General features: G+C 40.6%; 1 protein-coding gene across 1 annotated transcript in view; it reads left to right on the top strand.

Annotated features, from left to right (window-relative positions):
• Positions 1 to 601: 601 nt before the first annotated feature.
• The window catches only part of LOC119798409 (protein TANC2-like), a 47,215-nt gene continuing 24,837 nt past the window's right edge, over positions 602 to 22,979 (top strand). Inside the window, exons 1-7 of the mRNA XM_038307867.1 lie at positions 602 to 1,381; positions 8,084 to 8,223; positions 8,339 to 8,507; positions 14,138 to 14,452; positions 17,326 to 17,451; positions 17,531 to 17,791; positions 20,318 to 20,457. Coding sequence (XP_038163795.1) covers positions 1,117 to 1,381; positions 8,084 to 8,223; positions 8,339 to 8,507; positions 14,138 to 14,452; positions 17,326 to 17,451; positions 17,531 to 17,791; positions 20,318 to 20,457 — 1,416 coding nt within the window. The 5' untranslated portion in view covers positions 602 to 1,116. The remainder of the gene's footprint in view (positions 1,382 to 8,083; positions 8,224 to 8,338; positions 8,508 to 14,137; positions 14,453 to 17,325; positions 17,452 to 17,530; positions 17,792 to 20,317; positions 20,458 to 22,979) is intronic.

Raw genomic sequence — 22,979 nt, forward strand, 5'->3', positions numbered from 1 at the left:
TATGAACTGGCACAACATTGGAGGGGGAGCACAGGGAGAACAGCTGGTACCATCTAATCAGCAGCTTCTGACCTTAAGTGACCTGACCTGTGTTTTGTGACTATGCAACTCAGATTTAGCAACATCAATCAACCAATTAGGGAACCATTCTCAGATGTCCTTTACCGGGCAGAGAGGTTGAGTGGAAAGGCTGTTCAGTCCAGACACTTACGTCTAAAAATAATCTATGGCTGTCAGTTCATGGTTTTATTAAATGATCCTGGATCCACATTTCCGCTCCCACAAGCATGCATTCTTTGTTGAAGCAGAAAAACATAAGTATAGGAGGCAGCTCTATTGTTGTACCCTGTAATTTACTGATGTAACATTTCTTTTAAAAGTTCATGTATGTGCTTTGCTAAACTTTGATCAACCATTCCCTCTCTGCAGGGGATTTTTTCTCCTTTTTAAACTATTAGTAGAGAGTTGTCCCCTAACTCTCCCCGTACTTCTCTGTGTAAGACAGATTACTTCTAGTTGAACTCATTTTGCAGACCTTCAGTGCGTGCATGCTCCACCCTTTTCTGTTGGAGGAGGGGAGGTTTTAATGTGCAGTGAGCTGAGTTAAAGGAGATCGTCTTTCGGAGCACATACAGAGGTTTTGCTGCGAAAAGCAACATTTCAACAAAACTTGAAATCCTTTCTTGATTTTCAGCCGTGGTATTATTTAAAGCAAAATAGTTTTTTTTTGTTTTTTTACCGTAGTGCTTTAGCTGCGGATTTTCTCAGCTGTGGTTTAGCTTTGAAAACAAAGTGTGGCTTCTCTGCAAAATTAAAAGCATGAAGAGTGAAGGATTGCATCATTCAAATCTGCTGAGTTGGGTCAGGTTTAAAATTCTTCTTTTGTCTTTGTGGATACAGCTTTCATAATAAAGAACGTGTGTTGCTCTCCCTGGAATCCTGCAGCAACACTTATTTTCCTCTGAGGATCTTGTTTTTTTTCTGAAGAAGAATTCTTTCTTTCTCTTGGCTCTTAACTTATACCTCAAAATCCTTTATGTGTAAATTTGAAATAAGAGGTCTGGACAAAGGTGATATCAGCAGATACTCTCAGATCTGTTCTTTTTTTTGACCAACATGGAATGCTCAGCTGCGATTGCTAAAGCCTGGACCAACTCTAGGAGCAAGTGGTCCCGAAACAGGAGGTCCTCCGCACAACAGCCATGGGGGCTGCTGAACAGCGGCAGATGTGGTAGAGATGTGTCTGCATCATCTCTCCTGCACAGCTTACTGATTCCCTGGTGCTGTTGCCAGTCTCAGGAGAGGAACACACAGTTGTGTCAGAAATGGAGAGACTGTCCAGTGGATGGAACAGAGAACCAAAGGGGAAAACATGAGCAAGGTGAGGGTACGGGTCTCTCTGAGCATAAGCTCTTGATTTATCATGCATCCCAAAAAGATCTGAACGGTGCTAGTTTCTGAAGAATGACAAACATTTTTAAATATTTAATTGAACTAGTTTTCAGAGCCTTTTGTTAGAGGTTAGGAGGTGATCCAAAGTTTCTCCTCAGGTTTAAAAATGCCTTACCATCAGACTGTCATAAACTGGAAGAATTTAAATAAAAGTAGCTGGGGAATTATTAAAAGACAATCATCTAATATCATTTTAAACCATCTAAAGAATATTGCAAACTGTTCTTATGCCTTTTAAGGTTGCACCTTTAGATGTCTGCCTGTGGGAAACGACTGATGTCATTTGATCTCATTTATGCAAATAGTTGCCAACATGCAGTCGTGCAGCTAGAGTTGCAGCAAAGGCAGAACTACAAAGCATTGACTCATAGATTGCCATGAACCAATGACCAGTTGTTGCTTCCTTTTATTCAGAGGACAGCAGGCCTTTTTATTAGCTTGTTACACTCATTGAATTCATTTGCTGTTTCCCAGCAGACTTCTTGAAGCTACGCAGCGAATAATGAAAGATCTAAGCCTCCTTAAGAAGTGTTTTCTCAGTTTTCTTGTAGACAACTTCACAGTTATGCCTCCAGATGAGCCTGATGTAAATTCTGAGTTATTTGTACTGCTCTACATCTACCACATCATTTCTCATGATGACAATAGAGAAACTGACAAACATCCCTGTTGTTTTATTCACATTCATGATGAGATGACCAGCTTCTTATCCATCATATACCCCAAGAACATAGTCTGTAGATGAACTGAGTCTGTCCCGCACAGACTGTTGTAGACAACCTCACTTTAAATACAGATTCTGTATGTGCTATTGCTATCACCATTGAGAGTTTGAAGCCTCTTTGGGAAAGGGATATAAGAGAGCAGATCTGTTTTGCTTATTCCATTACAGCACTTTATACACTGCCTGGCCAAAAAAAAGTCACCACCAAAAAAAAAGGTCATTTACTCTAATACTTTGTTGGACGCATTCGCTGTGGCATTGTTTCGTTTAGCTTCTGCAATGTCCAAAGATTTATTTCCATGCAGTGTTGCATTCATTTTTCACCAAGATCTTGCATTGATGATGGTAGAGTCTGACCGCTGCACAAAGCCCTCTCTAGCACATCCCAAATATTCTCAATGGGGTTGAGGTGTGGACTCTGTGGTGGCCAATCCATGTGTGAAAATGATGTGTCATGCTCCCAGAACCAGTCTATCGCAATTTGAGCCCGATGAATCCTGGCATTGTCATCTTGGAATATGCCTGTGCCATCAGGGAAGAAAAAGTCCATTGATGGAATAACCTGGTCATTCAGTATATTCAGGTAGTCAGTTGACCTCATTGTTTGAGCACATACTGTTGCTGAACCTAGACCTGACCAACTGCAGCATCCCCAGATCATAACACCGCCCCCACAGGCTTGTACAGTAGGCACTAGGCATGGTGGGTGCATCACGTCACCTGCCTCTCTTCTTACCCTGATTCTTGAGCTCTATTGGTGAGATACAGTAGACTGCATGAGCTGATACTACTGCTTCACTCAGGGACCTGGGAATAACAGAGGTTGCATGAACCTGTCCATGATGAGCAAGAATGAACAGAACAATGAAGAGGGAAAACTTCCCTTTGGAAAGAAACCTCTGTTAGAACCAGGCTCAACATGGCGGTCTTCAGCCGGACCGGTTGAGATGTGACTGGGAATGCAGTCAGAGTACAGGAGGAATTGAGCTCTAATGGAGACGAAGTACAAGAAGCACCGTGGAAAAGTCAGATGAAGCTTTAGCTACGATGGTAGAGAAAGGGATGGAGTTGGGTTGAATTGGTTTCATCTGAACCAAAGTTTGACATAGTGCAACCACTGATTGCGCTTTGGCTGGGTGGCAGAGTGGGTTCTGGATTTGGAGACCTTTTAAGATGAAATCTGGATGCTGATTGAGCTTTGTGGAGGTGTGGTTTAAAGCTGATTGGCTTCTGCCGAAAGCGGACAAGTTATTCCGTTTTTTTCAGTTGAACTTCCGTCTAGGCTTCATTTCAATCTGAAAAACTCACACGGAAAGAAAATCATAAGAATTTTATTAATACAATTAATTTAGTCTTTGGTGCTCAGACCTCGGCAAGAAACATTAGCGTTGATTTTTGCTTTGATATGCATAAGCAGGAGTATAAGAACAGGGATGTTTCCCCAGGAAAACTGCAGAGGTTGAAGCCAATACATCAGCAATATTGAAAGAGCCTTGAGTTTAAAGCTTAGAAACATAGAACAGAAGGATAAATAATAGAGGATATGTGCCACGAAGGCCCACCAAAAGAGGGCAGTTACTGCAAAGGCCTACAAAAAGTTTCATAGAAGGAAAACTGAGATGAATGATGGGATCAAAGAGGGAATTGAATTTAGATGATGAGAGAAAAAAAACCTGATGAGATCAACCATCTAGGATAACGACTTACAGGAGTGTGATGTGAGGATGGGTTATTAAACACAATTTGAGAAAATCAAACCTACAGGGATCTGGTGAAAGATGTGAATAAGTTTCGAAGCCACCACCAGTATTTGCATTTAGCTTACCCTTAAATGCTGAGAGATCGTTGAGGAGATAGGATGGATGAATGCTCAGGGCCGATATACAGTGGGGAGAACAAGTATTTGATACACTTGATTTTTCAGGTTTTCCCACTTTCAAAGCTTGTAGAAGACTGTAATTTTTTATCATAGGTACTCTTCAACTGTGAGTGATGGAATCTAAAACAAAAATCCAGAAAAATACAACGTATGAATTTTAAATAATTAATTTCCATTTTATTGTGTGAAATAAGTATTTGATCATCTATCAACCAGTAAGAATTCTGGCTCTCACAGACATGTTAGTTCTTCTTTAAGAAGCCCTCCTGTAATATATATATATTAGTGCTGTCAATCGATTAAATTTTTTTAATCGCGATTAATCGCATCAATGCCTAAGTTAACTCGCGATTAATCGCATTTTAATCGCAAATTTTTTTTCTGATTGAAAATCATTTAAATACTCTCCATGACATACAAAAAATACATACAGGCTAGGTTTGTGCCGATGTTCTTTTTTTTTTTTTTTATGAAAACAGGTCACAGACACTGATTTATGCCATAGAAACATATGGCAAGAAGATGGGGAGGCATGTAGCAAAAAATAACAAATATGTAGCCAAAAAAAAAGGCCCTGAAAACAGGCTGATGTAAAAGACAGTCTTTACAGTCAATACAGTCTTTTGAACAAAGACAAGCATTTTACCCTACTGCTATAAAATGTAGTAGAGTTAACATTAGATGTTAATTAACCAAGGTAATAATGAACAATTTTCAATCAATACATCAAAATCAATAGACCGACATCATTAGATGGAGGTAGTCTATGCTCTAGAAAGTTACTTTTCAGCCTCTTAACAAAAATCAGAACACACACACACACACACACGATACTGACCTGTGGCGTACACAGACAGCAAGAGTGCCGTAGCAGATTCCATTTCACCTCAGGAATCTGTTTTCTCAGCGTATTTCAGGTTGCTACTAGCCACCAGACACTCAACTTGTTTGTTGGTGGTGGGGCTTAAAGAAAAGGCACTAGCGCTACCCAGTGTATGAGCGTCTTTTTTCCTTGAGGAGCTCCGCTCTCGAAGCCTATGGAAAATGCATAGACTGGGGGAAAATAGCCCCGCCTTCCCGCAGGCTGCAGCGGGATGTACTTGGAAAATTGTACCATAAAACCACATAGCGTTAATCTCACGTTAAAAAAATTATCGCCATTAAAATGGCCTCGCGTTAACGCGATAATAACGCGATAATTTTGACAGCACTAATATATATATATTAGGGATGGGAGGATTTATGAAAACCGCCTGAACCGTTCAGTTCGACTGTCTCGGTTCGATTCGCGTGTGTTTCGTTCGGCTCATGCGCTGCTCCTTTTCTCATAGGCAAAGCGTTTACACTTCAGAGCAGAAGGTGGCGGTACTGCGACATAAGCCAGCCACCAGTAGTAAACAAGAAGAAGAAGCGAAGCAGCTTAGCCGGGTGTAGCAGAAAAAAATCAGTTGTTGTGGAGAATTGTGTGGGTATGGCGAGTGGGAAAGAACAGGAGTTGGAAGACGCGCCAGCAGCACTTTATAGGTCTGCTGTATGGGACCACTTTGCATTTAGAGTGACCTACGAAAAGAAAGTTGTGGATAAAAGTGCAACAGTGTGTATATATATATATATATATATATATATATATATATATATATATATATATATATATATATATATATATATATATATATATGAAAACCGTTCGGTTCGCGTGTGTTGCGTACGGTTCATTCTCATAGGCGAAGCGTTTACACTCCAAAGCAGAAGGTGGCGGTACTGCGACCAAAGCCAACCAACTGTTGTGAATAAAGTGAACATTAAGAATGTTCACTTCATTCACTTGAAACCTTTCAGAAGGAGCCTAATGCAGTAGTTTGCGAAGAGGCTAGTAGAGTTTGAGTTGTCGTATTTTGAAAATGCTACAACTGCTAATAATACCTGCTGGTAAGCTTAGAATGTAAGGAAGTTTAATGTGGCGACTGTCGAAGCAGTAAGATATGAATGCCAAAACAGAAGTAATGAGTACTGGATATAAAGAAATGTTGAAACCTGAGGAAAATTTTGCAAATGATTGCCATGCAAAATCATAGGTTCTGAAAGTGGAAGGGGCTAAACCTGACTCACTGTAAAAACTGGAGGAAAGTCAGTAACAGGGGTCGGTTGCAGGTCGAATTTGGAAGAAAGTCTGGCATTTGAAACAAGAAAGAGCAGCAGAATTAGAATAGCCGGGAACATGACAAGCTGTGATGATAAAGTTATTTGTGACTGCTTGCCTAGTGATGCTTCTGATAAATGGCATGAGAGATTGAGAGGTGAAGTGACCTTTATTAATGGCTGCAATGTTATCGCAGTATACGGAAATATGCTTCCATCTCCAAAGCGAGCCCCAAAGACGACAAACTACAGCGATTGGATCACTGGCTGCAGTGCTAATGTGTTTACAGTGCATTAGGCTAGGCAGTCTTCTCGAAATGCTCAGCACACAGAGGACGTTTTGCAGGTAGATTTCCATCAAAAATAAAATCTATCAACTGAGTTTTCGGAGGCTCAGATGAAGGCAGGAAAGAGACTTTTGTTGATTCAGCCACAAAATGTCTGTCATGCTTAGCTCTTCGCTTAGCCTTGCCTGTTTGGATGCTCAGTGTCAGGAAGGTAGCAGGTGGGCTCAGATGGAAGAAGTGCATGTTTGTCAGACAGAGCATTTTGAGCACGATAAGTGGCAGAGAGAGAGGTGAAAGGGTTTATTGATTTGTGAACCTCATACAAATGCATCAGGACACATAAAAGACTCTTACAAGATGTTTATGTGTATTTTACATAATATTGGACCATTAAATTCTCTTTACAGCACATTACTTTAAACCTTTTCTATCTTCGATTTATCACTTATTAATTGAATTGGCACTAAAGAAAAGTACGGAGCCCCTCTGATGACATGGTCAAAAAAAATGTTTAATTGTGGCCACGAAATACTACTTCGTGGCCACGCAATAAGTTTAACGTGCGCACGAAATACTTATTAATAATATCAATAAATCCGCCCCTGTTTTCAGGCTTATGTTAACTGTAATGACTTATCTTGGACAGGCTGCTATGTAAACGGGCCTTTAGTCCTTCGTTTAGCTATGCTGCGGTTGTTTACACTACGCCTTTTCCACCTAAAATAGCGTCTTAGCAACAAATGTCACGTGACTGGCGGAGACCGACTGGGTAAGCAAATCGAGCGCGCCTTAGACCTTAGAGAAGGCGCGCTCGATTTGCTTACCCAGTTGTCCAGGAATGATATTAATAGTATTAATAAGTATTTTGTGCGCACGTTAAACTTATTGCGTGGCCACGAAATAGTATTTCGTGCGCACGATAAACTTATTGCGTGGCCACGAAATACTACTTCGTGCGCACGAAATACTACTTCGTGGCCACAATAAAAAAAATTTTTTGACCATGTCATCAGAGGGGCTCCGTAGAAAAGAGTGTTTTCACATCATATGGATGGGAATTAAGTTTTTTTCATTTTGGGTTAGGTTTAAATAATGAATAACAGTAATATAGATCAGTCTTTTTATACTGTAAAAGTAAAAAAATTGCAGTTTAACTTGAATAATTATACTTTATTTCAATTCTAAGCATTACTACATTTGGAGACTACAAAAACTGTCAGTCTTAACATTTTATAATTACTGACTTCCAACTAAAGTTAAAAAGTTTCTACCAAAGTTGCAGCTCACAGGTGTCATGGCGTTAAAAAATGTGAGGGTGTGAAAAAAAGTATTATTCAACATATTGATTCCTGTATATGAACCATTTTAACTTAGTAAAGGCTAGATTTCTGTACCAAAAAGAAGAAAGTTTAGCAATAAAAGAAGATCTCTGGAATTCACAGCTGGTGCAATTTTGATAACCCTGGATAAAACAGCTGAAAAATGAGAGTTGGATTCTTATAGTGGGATCTTTGAACCCAAATCATGGATCAGAAATGGTTTTCTAATCTTAAGAGGAATGATAAACCATTTTTTTCTTCTCTGCTTGCCATTGCTCCCTAGATGAGGTAGAGGAACTCGGGCCGCCGCCTTCTGTAGACGAAGCGGCTGACGCGCTGATGACCCAGCTGGGCTTCCTTCTGGGAGAAAAGGTCAGAGTTGGAGAACCCTACTTGCCTAACCAGAGCCAGGGTGATGGACAGGTATACATCTAACACCAAACCCTCCCTTTTCACACACATTAAAGTAAATGTTTTATTGGATAAAGTTATTACTCTGTAATTCTACACAATGGCAAAGTTTTTATCCTCTCCACAGAGGATGTCTCCTTCCTCCAGTCTGGCAAGCAGCAACACTTCCCCCTGCTCCACTATGCAGCCTCCTGTGGGGGAAGGTGGTAATAATAACAGCAAACAGCCCTTCTCCTACTGTGCCTCCGTCACCTCCCCCTCCTCTACACTGGAGAGCAGAGACAGTGGAATCATGGGTGAGAGATGAAACAGTGACTTCTAGAGGATGACCTATAGCCTGCTTGAATGAGCTGCAGCTCATTTTCAGACACTCTGTTGTTTCCTTTAATTTCTTCTAGTTGCAGTCTGCATCTCATCCTTTTATATATGAAATAGATGTAAGAAGCCAAACAGTTTTGGGAGTGTAGGATTTATTCTCCCTCAGCTTCTGTTCGTCTGTCACAGACCAGTAGTGTAATGGGCAATAATCTTATACCCCATTTACACTACCAGTGAAAAACCGTGCTGAGACCGGTAACTGAGATAACTTATCGTGTGTAAATGGAAAGCAAACTGAACTGAACCGAGCTAGACACAACCGAACCGAGATAACTGCAGACCAGTTCCAGAGGTGGGCTCGGCTCGGTTTTTCCCTGCCTCGTTTCTCTGATAACAAGAGCGCATGAGCAGAACGCGTCATCTCCGTCTGGCTGCACATCGCGATTCACACTCCATTCCAGTAGGTGGTGGGAATGCCCCTCCGGAAGTTGATTGCCAACCAACACAAAACAGAAGAAGAACAACAACTATAAACAACAATCTGAATCTTCTCCAAGCAACATTTTAAATAATGGCATTTTAAATATTAACACCAAAGTACAGCAATGATAATCAAGCATAACTTTCTGAATGTGACGGGCACCGCCATTTTGATTTGCTTGATTCCCTCCTTCTTCGTCTTCTTCTTCTTGTGTTTTATGGCGGTTGGCAAACAACTTTTGGTGCATTACCGCCACCAACTGCTTGATTTCCTCCTTCAATACTGGCAGTAATACAGCAGATCGTCACTAGGAGGCGAGGAACCGAGATAGCGTGATATGTCAGAACCGAGCTCGGCCTGGTTAACTGATCCGAGCTCGGACCGGTCTCGGCATGGATCGGTTTTTAAAGGGTAGTGTAAATGGGGTAATGATGTACTTTTACTAATTGGGCTTAACTTTGTGGTGTTCATCATTACACAACTACCTGTGGAGGATACAGACAGGGTAATGCCCCCCCCCCCCCCCCCCCCCCCCCCCCCTCCTTTTGGAGACCAAAATAAATGCCAGCTACAGATTCCAAAAAAGTAAAAAAAAAAAAAAACAATCCGCAGGACTTTGTTTCCAAGTTTGAAGACGTTTTGCTTCCCATCCAGGAAGCTTTTACAATTCAAACTGTCAGAAATAGCGTTGAGTTCGAAGCTGTTTTCATACTTCGTTGTATTAAGATCAACAGCCAGTAGCTGTCACCCGAAACATGCTATTACATCAGGCCGCGATCCCCCAATCCGTTACGGTTTCCCCAGCATCTCTGCCCCGCGCAAGTGGCAGAAAAAGCGCATGATCGCTACAGCCGCCCTGTGCTCGTGCCACAAGGGAAGTTCAGAAAGCATGAACGATGAAACGTTAGCCTATATAGAGAAAGAGGCAGGCAGGCAGGCAGACGGAAAGAGAACCATATCAAACTGTTCTCAGTCCTTGACTATTTTTATAAATAAATAATTTCTGGGAATGAAGAAAAGCTTTGTTTGTTTAATTGTTAAGAATAATTTTAGACTTAGAGACTTTATTTTCATTTAGTATACACAGAGTGTAAACAAGACGAAATTTCGTTCAGTACAGCTCTAAAGACATTTCCATTTCCTCATCTTAGCAGTGATAAAATGTCAACATGATGATCAAATTTTGTTTAAACTGAGAGATTTTGGTTGAAAAATGCTTTTTCAGTTACAAATTATGTAATCATGCCAATTTAATTTATGTTCATCCATTAAAATTAACATTAAATAAAAAAAAATATATTTAGATGAATAGTTGGGGTTCTGTGAAAGAATAAAAAAGGCATTTGTCATTTAGCTCAGTGTTTCCCAACCTTTTTTAACTCAACATTTTGTCTCACCATGAGTTCCCCTCTCAGTCAAAAGTATTGATAATTGTCCAAAAGTGGAACATGCAATAACTGATCTTTTAATTTGACAATAATTCTTATCATCATATTCTTTCCGTCTCAAAAAAAAAACATAAAAATGTTGCCTGGAAGTTACTAAGGAATCGAAATAAATAATAAATAAAATCATAATATGAACCTGTATTTATAAAACAGGGATTCCTCTAAGTAACTCCCTTACAAATACATTTAAACTTGATGAATTTGGAACAAAATGCAAAACAAAATTATAGTCTGACACCTGAGCTGCTTTGATGAGCTCAGATAGCTCAGTGTGAAAGACAGCCGATCCCAGGCTGTTCTTTAAGTCCAGGATGTTCCTCTGCTTGGTTTTGACGTTTCAAAGCTTAATGTAATAAAACTTTTGGTTAATAAAAGCTTGTTAAATTTTTCAATTGGGTTCTAACGCAGCATCACAGATCACAGCCCTATTATATTTTACATATTTATTTATATTATATATTTTACATATATATTTTTATTTTATATTATATTTTACTTCTTTAGAAAATATTTTTCATGTGTCCCTTGCGGTCCTCTAGGGGTACACGTACCCCTGGCTGGGGTACTCCACATTGTCTTGACATTATTCTTAGGTGCGCACCAACCTTTTGAAAATCCTTGATCCACCCCTGACTACCACCTCCTAAAAGGGTGGGACTGACAACAATTGGTTAATTAGGTATTTTATAAATTTAAATTCAGTTCAGTTCAAAAATACTTTATCTCAAAGGGAAAGGAAATGTTACGAAATCTCATGGGAAGCTTTTCAATAGATGTTCTAGGTGTTTAGAGGCAGAAACTGTATCAGTCTGTCTTGCACCACATCTGGAGAAGCTTCTGACTGAAGACACTCAGTTGTTGTTTAAAAATTTTCTGACGAGGATGCTCAGCCCTGCCCATGATCTTCTTCACTTTATGATGAATTCTTCTCTGTGAAATAATTTTCAGGGGCGTTCCTAGAATACAGCTGGCCTTCTTTATCAGCTTGTTGAGCTTTCTTAAGTCCTTTGGTCTGATGCCGTTACCCCAGCAGATGATGGAGGAAGAAATCACTCTCCGCAACAGACTGATAGAAGATATGTAGCTTCCTTTTGCAAATGCCAAAGGACCTACGCTTCCTTATGAAGTATAGCCTGCTCAGTACTTTCTTGTAGAATGTTTTTGCAGTTATGTTTCCACTTCTTCGCTCATGATGCTAACAACATTCAACTTGTTCCAGTTTCTTCTGAAATCTACAATCATCTCCTTGTTTTGTTGACATTCAGGATCAGATGATTGTTTCCACACCATGCCACAAAGATTTTCACCAGCTCTATGTACTCAGCTCTGTACTATTTTACCAGCAGGTTATGACATTTTAAGTTCATTTAGACATTATTCAAATTTTATGGTGGAATGATCATACCTCACTTTTCATGCACATAAAATAGAGTAGAGTTCTTACTACTAGGTCATTAGAATCTAGGGTAAAACCAGTTCATGATTATTAGTTAAATGATTATAACTGAAAATAACTCCCTTACCAGGTTCTTAGTCTTTTACATAAAGGTTGGGCTCCTCGACCGGCGGTTTAAAATCCACTTGCCTTCACCGTGTAATATATTAGACTATGGCTATCAGCATTGTTATTAGCATCAGTTATTAATCACCAACCAAATAAATCTCTGTTCATTCAAATGTTATTCAAAGGATGGTGGATCTAAATCATTCACCGCATTAAAATAAACACAGAAGGTTCAAATACACTGGTACCTTTGTTAGCTAATAATCCCTATCACAGTATTATTATATCTAATAACTACACTGACACTACATATTGCTGAAAATAAGCACAACTAAATAAAAGCAAACAAAAACAGGAAAAGGTTTTAAGAGTATATTCATCAGTCTCTGGGGAATGTTCAAGTTTAAGGCTTAATGCATTCAAGGCATCCTTTGAAATAGCTGTAGATAAATGAAAAACTGCTGTAGAGATATTCAGTGCAATCAAAACAGGGAAGTTTCACCTGGTTTTATAGTGAATAATGAACAATGACGTAGGAATACATTAAAATACAGTGACTATGGAAAGAATAGGTTAGTTCAGCTGGCCCAGGATATCTGGTTCCTGGATGGGCCAGCTACATCAGAAGGGGTTTGGAGACTCTCAAAATGGCTACCACCATGAGGTCGGGAAAGAGTTGGCTTAGAGCTAACAATGCTAGCCAGTTCAACTGTAGTAGCTTGATTCTTCAAACAAATGGAAAAAGAGGAATAAAGCAGACAGTAACACAGCATGGATTGTTCAGTCAGGCTCAGTGAGCATTAGCATTCAGCTCAGAACGCTTACTTAAGAACCATCAGCAGTTGAATTATCAGCAGTTGAATCATAAAACTTCTTTCAGGTAAAACACATACAAAAATATCTATTCTTCCTATCTCTCTACCAAGCAATTTTGATCTATTAAGCATCAGATGAAAGAAGGGAAAATGTGTTATTTGTAATTATTTCTCAGTGGAATGGAAGGGGTTTGGCTTGGTTCTGTTCTGTCTGAGTCAGAAAATGTTTGAAGAAATTTGTTTCGATTCAGCTCAGGAACACAGTCCGCTTATCCAACAGGCAACTCTCTGAGAGATTTGAGTTATTCTGATGCAAACAACAGAGACAGATCTGCAGGGCTTAACTTTATTATTCACAGCAGCCTTATCACGGGCGTCCCCAGGTAGCTTGTAGCAGCGGCTCAGACGGTGGCAGCATAGCTCCAAACAGCAGCCAAACCAATAGGTTATGGTCCAGCGGTTTCAAAGTTCAAGACAGAGGCACAACTAGTGTGGCAGGGGTCAGTGACTTATGTGGCTCATTGGTAGAACAGCAATAGCTGTTCCATTGGTTAGCCAGAGTTTCTCATCTGTTTCTGCAAGCTGGGTCACAATACACTGGGTTCAATCTGGCAGGGAAAACAAGACACTACCTTCAGCTCATTCTGAATCGTAGGTAATGCGGTCTGATTTCTGTTTTTAGCTTTAAAGCAGTTTAAAATAATAAAATAAACAGTCCCCCTTAGGGACAATAAGGAGATATGAAACCAGTACCAAGCCTCAAGCCTTGCAAGGCGAATTGTAGCAGATCCCAGTAATTCAGTCCAAGCCAGTGGATATTTTTAAACTGGGTCTGCTTTTGGAGAGATTTAGATCAGTCTGATGAAAGCAACAAGGGTGTTGGATGGGCTTTAAAAGAGAATGATCGCTTGCACTCTTCGGTTCTAAAGCTGTATGATGTTTGCGGTTGTCCTGCTGCATCACAGCTTTTTCTCCAGCTGATTCGTCTCACAGCGTGACGTCTGGGTTTTAGTTTGCACAGTTGCGCGGTCAGAGCTTGTTGCATCTTCAGCAGGAGCACACAGCAGCACAGTCACGGGATCTACATTGTAAATTTGGCCAGCTGTGATCTTCATAAAAGATGCATGATCCCAGTCAAAAAGGGGGTTGGTGCATGACAATCATTCAGTAGTCACTCAGTGGCTTTGATCAGACTGATCTCTTCACCAATGCTGTATCACAACAATGTGTTTACATAATAACACTGGTATAAAAGAAAAAAAAATGTTTCTGTTTAGAGCTGCTCAATTAATTTAGGAAAAATTTGAGAAAATACTCTAATATTTACTGGTTTAACATTTTTCTCCATACATTTTTCCAGCAACGCTGACCAGCTATTCTGCCGAGACAGTTCCAGAGCCGGAGGATGGAGCAAGGCAGTCCATTGACAGTTGCCATGGTAGCAACCCCTGGCAGCAGGAAGGCCGACCGGTGGTGGCCTCAGTTTCCACCGTGTGCGTAAGAGATGGAAGTCAACCCAACAGCAGCTCGCTGTACTGGATAGAGGACAGCTTGTCTGCTTCCACCTACAGCCTAAACAAGCTCAATCCACACCAAGGACCAAACTCTTCATACTTTTCTGGATCTAACCACTTCATCACTCTTAACCTTATTCCCCGCCCCAATTCGGTTGCAGGTAAGATAACAGACTACTGCAGTAAGGAAAACCCTCACACACTTATCTGTTAGGAAGGAACTTCAAAAATAGTGAGCTCGCCTGTACTGACAAAGGTTAATAAAGAAATGGATAATTTGAGTTTGAAATTAATATTGCATTGTTGAAATTATACTCAAATATCATATTTATAGTTTTCGAGAATGAACTTAATAGTAATAGGCTGAGACGAAAAAGGTCACATGCAGCACAGCAACACTGCATTCTCCTTCTCATCTTTTACCTTTGATCCATGAAAGAAGGTATTATTTTGACGGTCATATATCTAGGTACAGGCAAAGTCAGTCAATTTCTATTTCAAACAGTAAACATCTGCAATGTTATGATAAGTTGTGAAATTATGAAGAACTGGATAGAACAAGGCCTAGTCATGATCCACACCTTGCTGAAGAAGATGACCTTTCTCCACGAACACCTAAATCAAATGGCCTTTCTACTGAAGGACGGGACCCACCCTGAATGGCCAATCAGTCCTCATAATGAACGGCTCTCAGAAGGGGACAATGCCAACCAATTGTCGGCCTATAACCTGTCTCTCCACAATATTAAAGTGCCTGTCAGGCATCATAGCAGCAAAGATAAGTGGGCTCATGGATCAGCATGTCAGAGATGCACAAAATAATTTGTAAAAACCCCAGAGAAGCCATCACCAACTGCTGTTTGAACAGTTGTCAGAGACTGAAAAACCAGACAAACACACCTGTACACTACCTGGGTTGATTACTAAGAAATCCCACAACTTAATGACCCACACATGGATCCTGCAATGCCTGCAACTGTACCTGATAAACAGGGCTATAAGAGCCATTTATTGCAAACACCATGGGGATGTGGTAAACCGCAATTAAGGCCCACTTTAAGCCAGTTGTGAAAATTTCCATCAGAAGTGGAATATACCTAGGAAATGCTCTGTCTCCCCTGCTGTTCTGTATAGGCCTGAACACCCTCAACCAAATAATCAACAAGACTAGCTATGGATTCCGACTCAGAAATGGGCCCACTATCAGCCACCTCCTTTAACTGGATAACATCAAGCTGAATCCTTAGAGTGAACAAGACATCAACTCATGGTGATTCCACCCCAAATCCAGTATCCATAGTCTATACACTAAGAACAGAGAAGGAGGTAGAAGGCCTTGTGAGCATCAGAGCCACCATTGAAGATTAGCAATCCAAACTACAACAATATATCAGGAAGATGACCTCAAGGGATGAAGCCTACAGTGAATCTCTTAGACTATGGAAGATGGAAGAGAAGGAGCTTGATGAACCATCACTGGAGAAAAAACTGCATTTGATGTACCGCTGACAGATAGCTGAAGTGGCTGGTATGACCAAATCCTACCAATGGCTAGTGAAGGCTGCACAGAAGCACTGGCAGCATAGGAGCAGGCCTTGAGCATCAGAACAATAGAGGCCCAGAACTGCCATAGCAGGCAAGATTACAGGTTCAGGCTTTGCAAAGTGGCTCCAGAAACAATCCACCATCTCACAGGACATTGAGAAACTAACAGGAGAAGAATACATGAAATGCTATAAGTGGCTGGTATAGTACACAAACCTCTATGCAATACACAAACTGGAGACCCCCCCAGGTCAAAATGGGAGCCACCTCCTAAGTTGATGGAGAATGACAGAGCTAAGATCCTGTGGGGCTTGCAGAAAGAGACTAAATGGTTTTGGCCACACCAAATTGTGATCATTGATAAAGTCTCGTCGGATCAAACCAAAATCCAAATTTTTTGGTAACATTGCAAAACGTAATGTTAGGTCTAAAAGCCACTCAGCTCATCACCCTGAACATGCCACCACATTGTCAAACACAGTGGTGGCAGCTTGGGCCTGTTTTTTTCAGAAGATGGAGAAGAGAAGATGGTTAGAATTGATGGGAAGATGGATGGAGACAAATACAGGAGCATTGTGGAAGAAAAGCTGTTGGAGTCTGCAAAAGACCTGAGACTGGGACAGAAATTTATCTGCCATCAAGACAATGATCCCAAACATGAAGACAAAATCTACAATTTAATGGTTCCCTAATAAACATATCCAGATGTTAGAATGGCCTAGTCGAAGTCCAAACCTGAATCCAATCAAGAATTTGTGGAAAGAACTGAAAAGGCTCTCCATCCAACCTCACTAAGCTCTAGCTGTTTTGTAAAAAGGATTGGCAAACATTTCAGTGACAGCCTCTTAGCTAATGTATGCTCAAAATCATGCCCTTTACGACATCATAAGGGGGAAAAAGCTGCCGAGAGGTGGTTGTAGCTGCAAATCAGTTAATCACTGGCCATCATCTTATGTATTATTCCACGATCCTAGGCTATCTTACTTGTTGTCATGGTTGCGGGTTGTGGAGGCGTGGCCTTTGGGAGGACCATGGTGTGGAAAGCCAACACAGTACGTCTAGAGGAGTGCTGAATAGGGAGATGTTTGATAGATGCATGGCTAACCTGAGAGGAATTTTTCTGCACAAATGACAAAAATGCATTTTGGGGCCTCATTATTTTAAATATAGAATAAAATGGGACCTTCAAGACTTGGAATTTGTGAGAAATTTGTGGCAAGACTTGAAATTTCTTTTTTACAGAAATCCTCTTATCTAGTCTGACTAAGCTTGGCCTATTTTACAAAGAAGAGGCCAGATTAAATTACTGGATGTCCAAAGATTTTTAAAAATCCTTATATTTCAAAGTGCATGAAAGCTTTTAAAGGTATTGTACAAAAGTGTGTTTAAAAAAGATTATAAAAAACACCTGACACAACAGTGATATTTTTACAGCCAAACTACTTCTATCTGTTTTCACCTTAGCATTAAACATTTTCTTTCCATCCAGCCACAGGTTCAGCCCGCCTTGAAGATCTAAGCTATCTTGATGAACAGCACAGGAATCTTCCCCCGAAGAGGCTACTTCGAATGGCAAGACAGAACTCTAGGCGTGGCGGTCAGCAGGACCACATAGGTAGAGATGCTGGTAATATGCTGGTAAAACATTTTGAAATGGAAATAATGTAAACCTTTTACTTTCTGTCCTTCCTTAGTTGATTTTACTCCGTCTCTACACCTGAAACCGCTCCATTTCGAGGTTCCCGGCCTGCTGTCGAATCGCCTCTTCACAGGTAGAGAGTGGCTCTTCCAGGAAGTTTACACCTGTTTGCGCAGCAATCACCCAACAACCAACAGGGGCATCATAATCACTGGTAACATGGGCTTTGGAAAGACGGCAATTATTGCACAGCTGGTGGACCTCAGCTGTCATGGACACCGCATGAGGCTGACAACTGCTGACACTGTAACAAAACGTAAGCATACTTAGATTATCTTCTCTCTTTCATTGTGAATATATGTAATATTCCCATGAAGGTCAATCTGAAACAAACTGAGCAGCACCTGTTTTCCACTCATATTTGGTTTGGGGGTTTAGTCCTATTCTCCAAACACAAAATCCCAGTACATTTCAAAACAAACAAGACCCTTAAACAGGGAGTATTGCATCCTAAGGACAAAACCCCCTGACCAAATATGAGCGGAGTGATGTATGCAGTTTGATGCAGTGAGTGGAGAAAGCAAACAACCTCTCCACAGAACAATGACCCAACACAGATAAGCAGTCTCCTCGGGACAAGGCTCTGGTGTCCATCTACACCTTAAAGACAAAGGGAATTCTTTTAAGGACCAGAATGTTCACATTTTCAACAAAGAGAATAGTTTAAGAGTGGCGTAAAGGAAGCCATCCATGTTAAGAAAGACAAACCAACCTTAAACAGATGGGGTGGACTCAGATTTCAGCTTCAAAAACCTACAATGCAGCAATTGATTTAATCCCTTCCCGCTATCATCGCAACCCCTTTACAGGGGAAGAGAAGACCTCGCCTATTCAGCCAGACCAACAATTCCTTTTAACAACCCCCCTTTCAGAGACATAGACGGGTATGGGGCATTGCAGACAAAAGAAGCCAAACGACCCCCATTTCAAAGGTGTGGACTAGGGATGCACGATAGGGGTGGGTATTGCCAAAGAAGTCACGATTCGATTCGAATCACGATTCACAGGCCACGATGCGATTCTATCACGATGCATCACGATACTTGAATTATTGCGATGCATTGCAATATTTTCTCCTCCATGTTTTGTTTTTTAATTACTCGGCACAGTATCCCACGGCCGGAAATGCTTGTGACACAAGGCAGCGTGCGTCAACACATTTGCAGCGACATCTACTGGACTGGAAGTGGTATTGCACTTGTTTTTGGCTGATGTTCGCCAACCATTCATGCAATTTTATTTATTCATTTTTTTAAATTAATAATCGATTCTTGGCATCAAGAATCGATGCAGTAGATCACGAAAATTAGAATCACGATGCATCATCATCACAATTATTTTGCACACCCCTAAAGCACGATATTGGGATTTTGGCCGATAACCGATATGCCGATATTTTAAAACTCATGTAGCCGATAACCGATATCGATACCGATGGTTAAGCTGGACAAAAATAAGTAGTCATTGAAAATAGCAGTTTTGTTATCCATTTCTGACACTTTGAAAAATAATATACTCAAATATATTTTCATATGCTGATATCAAATTGATTTTTAAAAACGCCGTATCGATCTATTTTACTTTCAAAATCTCGTGAAATTTCATCGTTCTGTTACAAACTCTCGTGATATTTTGCAAATTCTTGTGAGATTTTGTTAGTAAAATAGATCGATACCGCGTCAATATATCAACTTTGTGAATTTTCGGGGGATATCGTAGCATAACGATGACATATAGCAATATTTCATTAGTAAAAGAGATTGATATGGTGTTTTTAAATGGCAATATATCAGCATATGAAGATATTGTGATATTTTAATGTATCAATATTTTTTCCCTCGTCTTTAGAAGTTTTTAAGTCTTTAAAAAAGAAGTTTTTGAGGAAGAAGAAGAAGTAGTATTTTTTTTTTTTTTAGACTTTAGAAACTCAGAAGCTGATCAAATATCGGGTTAAATATCGGTGGGGTGGCCGATGTCCGATATTCAGTTTTAAGGCTGATACAGATAGGGGGCCGATTATATCGTGCATCCCTAGTGTGGATCCGTTTTTTTCGTTTCAGCTTGCATGTTTTTCCTAAACAAAAACATGGCTTTGTTGGGCTACTCCATAAAGCATCGAACTCAACTCTATTTCTGACATTTTGAATTGAAAAAGCTTCCTGGATGCGAAGCTAAACATCTTCAAACTAAGTCCAGTGGATTGTTTTTTTTTTTTTTTTTTACTTTTTTGGAATATTAAAAGAATCAAGAAAATTGGGTGATTTCTGGCATCTGTATTACCCATGGTACATGTGGAGGTGCATAGCAGGCTTTCTTTTATTATTTCTCTGTATTTAGCTTTTTTCTTTCTTCACAGCTTTAAACAGCTTCCCTGCCCCACAGCATGATGCTTTCACTTCCGTGTTATCCACATGGATGTAGATACTTTCAGTTTCACATATCCACTACTGTAAAAATGTCCACAGCTGTATATTGGTTATTTATTCTTCAGATGTATTTATATTTGCAAAAACACTGTACAGTACCATATTTTATTTGTTTATTTTTTAAACTCTGCCGCTTATTCCGTTATTTTTATGGGACTTGCTAAGCAATAATCTGCTTCATTGTAACATGGAATCTGTTTAAAACCTTTTTTGCTGTCTGTGAGACAAAATTAACTTAACCAGTAGTTTCTAGAGTTCCTTTCATCGAATCCACAGGAAGTGTGATTTTTGGTACTTACTTATTTGTTAAAAAGAAATCTCAGACAGAGCTGAATCTTGCATTGTTCTTGTTACAGATGGAGAATCTGATTCAATCTCATATGAATCTCCTGGAAGAGGAGGAGAGACGGGGGGAGAAGATGAAAGAGAAAGAAGCTGTCCAGAAACTCCAGAAAGAAGAACACAGGAGGAGGCATTAAAAAGGCTAGCTAAACGGGTTAGACATTCACTTCTGTTCCCACTATTACTTGAACTTGATGGATCATTTTCTTTATGGAGGACTTTTCAATTTCAAAAGTTTATACATAACCAGGGATGGGAATAACGGCGTAATCTAACTAATTGCTTTGTAACTATAATGCAGTTACCATTGCCGACATCCCGTTACTGCACGTTACTCAGCGCGCATGCTCGCTAAAGGCGAGCCGCCCTGAGCTCGTGCCACAGGAGAACTATGGAGAGCGTGAACGATCAAATGTTAGCCTATATGGAGAAAGGGAGAAATCTGGATGGATGGATGGATGGATGGATGGATGGATGGATGGATGGATAGATAGATAGATAGATAGATAGATAGATAGATAGATAGATAGATACACTATATTGCCAAAAGTATTTGCTCACCTGCCTTGACTCACATATGAGCTTAAGTGACATCCCGTTCCTAATCCATAGGGTTCAATATGACGTCGGTCCACCCTTTGCAGCTAGAACAGCTTCAACTCTTCTGGGAAGGCTGTCCACAAGGTTTAGGAGTGTGTTTATGGGAATTTTTGACCATTCTTCCAGAAGCGCATTTGTGAGGTCGCACACTGATGTTGGACGAGAAGGCCTGGCTCTCAGTCTCCGCTCTAATTCATCCCAAAGGTGTTCTATCGGGTTGAGGTCAGGACTCTGTGCAGGCCAGTCAAGTTCATCCACACCAGACTCTGTCATCCATGTCTTTATGGACCTTGCTTTGTGCACTGGTGCACAGTCATGTTGGAAGAGGAAGGGGCCAGCTCCAAACTGTTCCCACAAAGTTGGGAGCATGGAATTGTCCAAAATGTCTTGGTATGCTGAAGCATTCAGAGTTCCTTTCACTGGAACTAAGGGGCCAAGCCCAGCTCCTGAAAAACAACCCCACACCATAATCCCCCCTCCACCAAACTTTACACTTGGCACAATGCAGTCAGACAAGTACCGTTCTCCTGGCAACCGCCAAACCCAGACCCGTCCATCAGATTGCCAGATGGAGAAGCGCGATTCGTCACTCCAGAGAACGCGTCTCCACTGCTCTAGAGTCCAGTGGCGGCGTGCTTTACACCACCGCATCCGACGCTTTGCATTGCACTTGGTGATGTATGGCTTGGATGCAGCTGCTCGACCATGGAAACCCATTCCATGAAGCTCTCTGCGCACTGTTCTTGAGCTAATCTGAAGGCCACATGAAGTTTGGAGGTCTGTAGTGATTGACTCTGCAGAAAGTTGGCGACCTCTTCGCACTATGCGCGTCAGCATCCGCTGACCCCGCTCCGTCAGTTTACGTGGCCTACCACTTCGTGGCTGAGTTGCTGTCGTTCCCAAACACTTCCATTTTCTTATAATACAGCTGACAGTTGACTGTGGAATATTTAGGAGCGAGGAAATTTCACGACTGGATTTGTTGCACAGGTGGCATCCTATCACAGTTCCACGCTGGAATTCACTGAGCTCCTGAGAGCGACCCATTCTTTCACAAATGTTTGTAAAAACAGTCTGCATGCCTAGGTGCTTGAATTTATACACCTGTGGCCATGGAAGTGATTGGAACACCTGATTCCAATAATTTGGATGGGTGAGCAAATACTTTTGGCAATATAGTGTAGATAGATAGATAGATAGATAGATAGATAGATGGATGTTGCAGTATCAATAACAACCCAAACACACAGGATTTCAGAATTAGACATCCCCAGTTATTAATTTCATAAACTAACCAGATCTGAATGCCCTGTTAAAAAACGTCACACCCATGAGTAGAGGTAATGCACCCTGATATTTACACCGCATCAGATACCGTCCCCCCCATGTTAAGCAGATAGCGTTCCCCCCTGATGTCATTTACGTTGAGTTGCAATAAATGCTAAACTCTCTGCAGGTTCTTGTCTTTGTCGTCCGCTCTATTCAGCTGGCTTTAGAAACACACGGCGAGAAGGTGGGGGCCGGGTGGTGAGGGTTACGGGGGCGAGAAACGCAAAAGTAATGCAATAGTTACTTTTACTAGTAACTAGTTACTTTTGTTGTGGAGTAACTCAGTTACTTTTTGGGAGAAGTAACTAGTAACTATAACTAATTACTTTTTCAAAGTAACGTGCCCAACACTGTAAATTACAGAATACACATTCTCAGCCTTTAATGATAATAAAAAGTAAAGAAAACAAACATAAGTGGGGAGATAATATGCTTCACAAACCATGTTAGAGACAAAACTCACTCATTAGATATGTACCTCTTTGTCTTTTATGTTTTTGGGTTCAATTAAATCAGATTAAATCAGTTCTACTATACTACCAAAAATAAACATACAGTATATATAATAACATAGTTAGGGTGACTGTGGCCAGTCTTTTCTGATGGCCTTTATTTCCTGGCGGCCCACACTACCCTCAGGAGAGGAATATGGTATCAGTTTTACTCAGACCTAAGGTGTTATTTCAGGGTAAAGATTTCAGAAAAAGACACTGACACTGAAACACGGCACTTCTTAAAAATTGTTTT

Source organism: Cyprinodon tularosa, unplaced genomic scaffold (genome assembly GCF_016077235.1).
Source record: "Cyprinodon tularosa strain WSP-4 unplaced genomic scaffold, ASM1607723v1 ctg622, whole genome shotgun sequence".
NCBI classification, from domain to species: domain Eukaryota; kingdom Metazoa; phylum Chordata; class Actinopteri; order Cyprinodontiformes; family Cyprinodontidae; genus Cyprinodon; species Cyprinodon tularosa.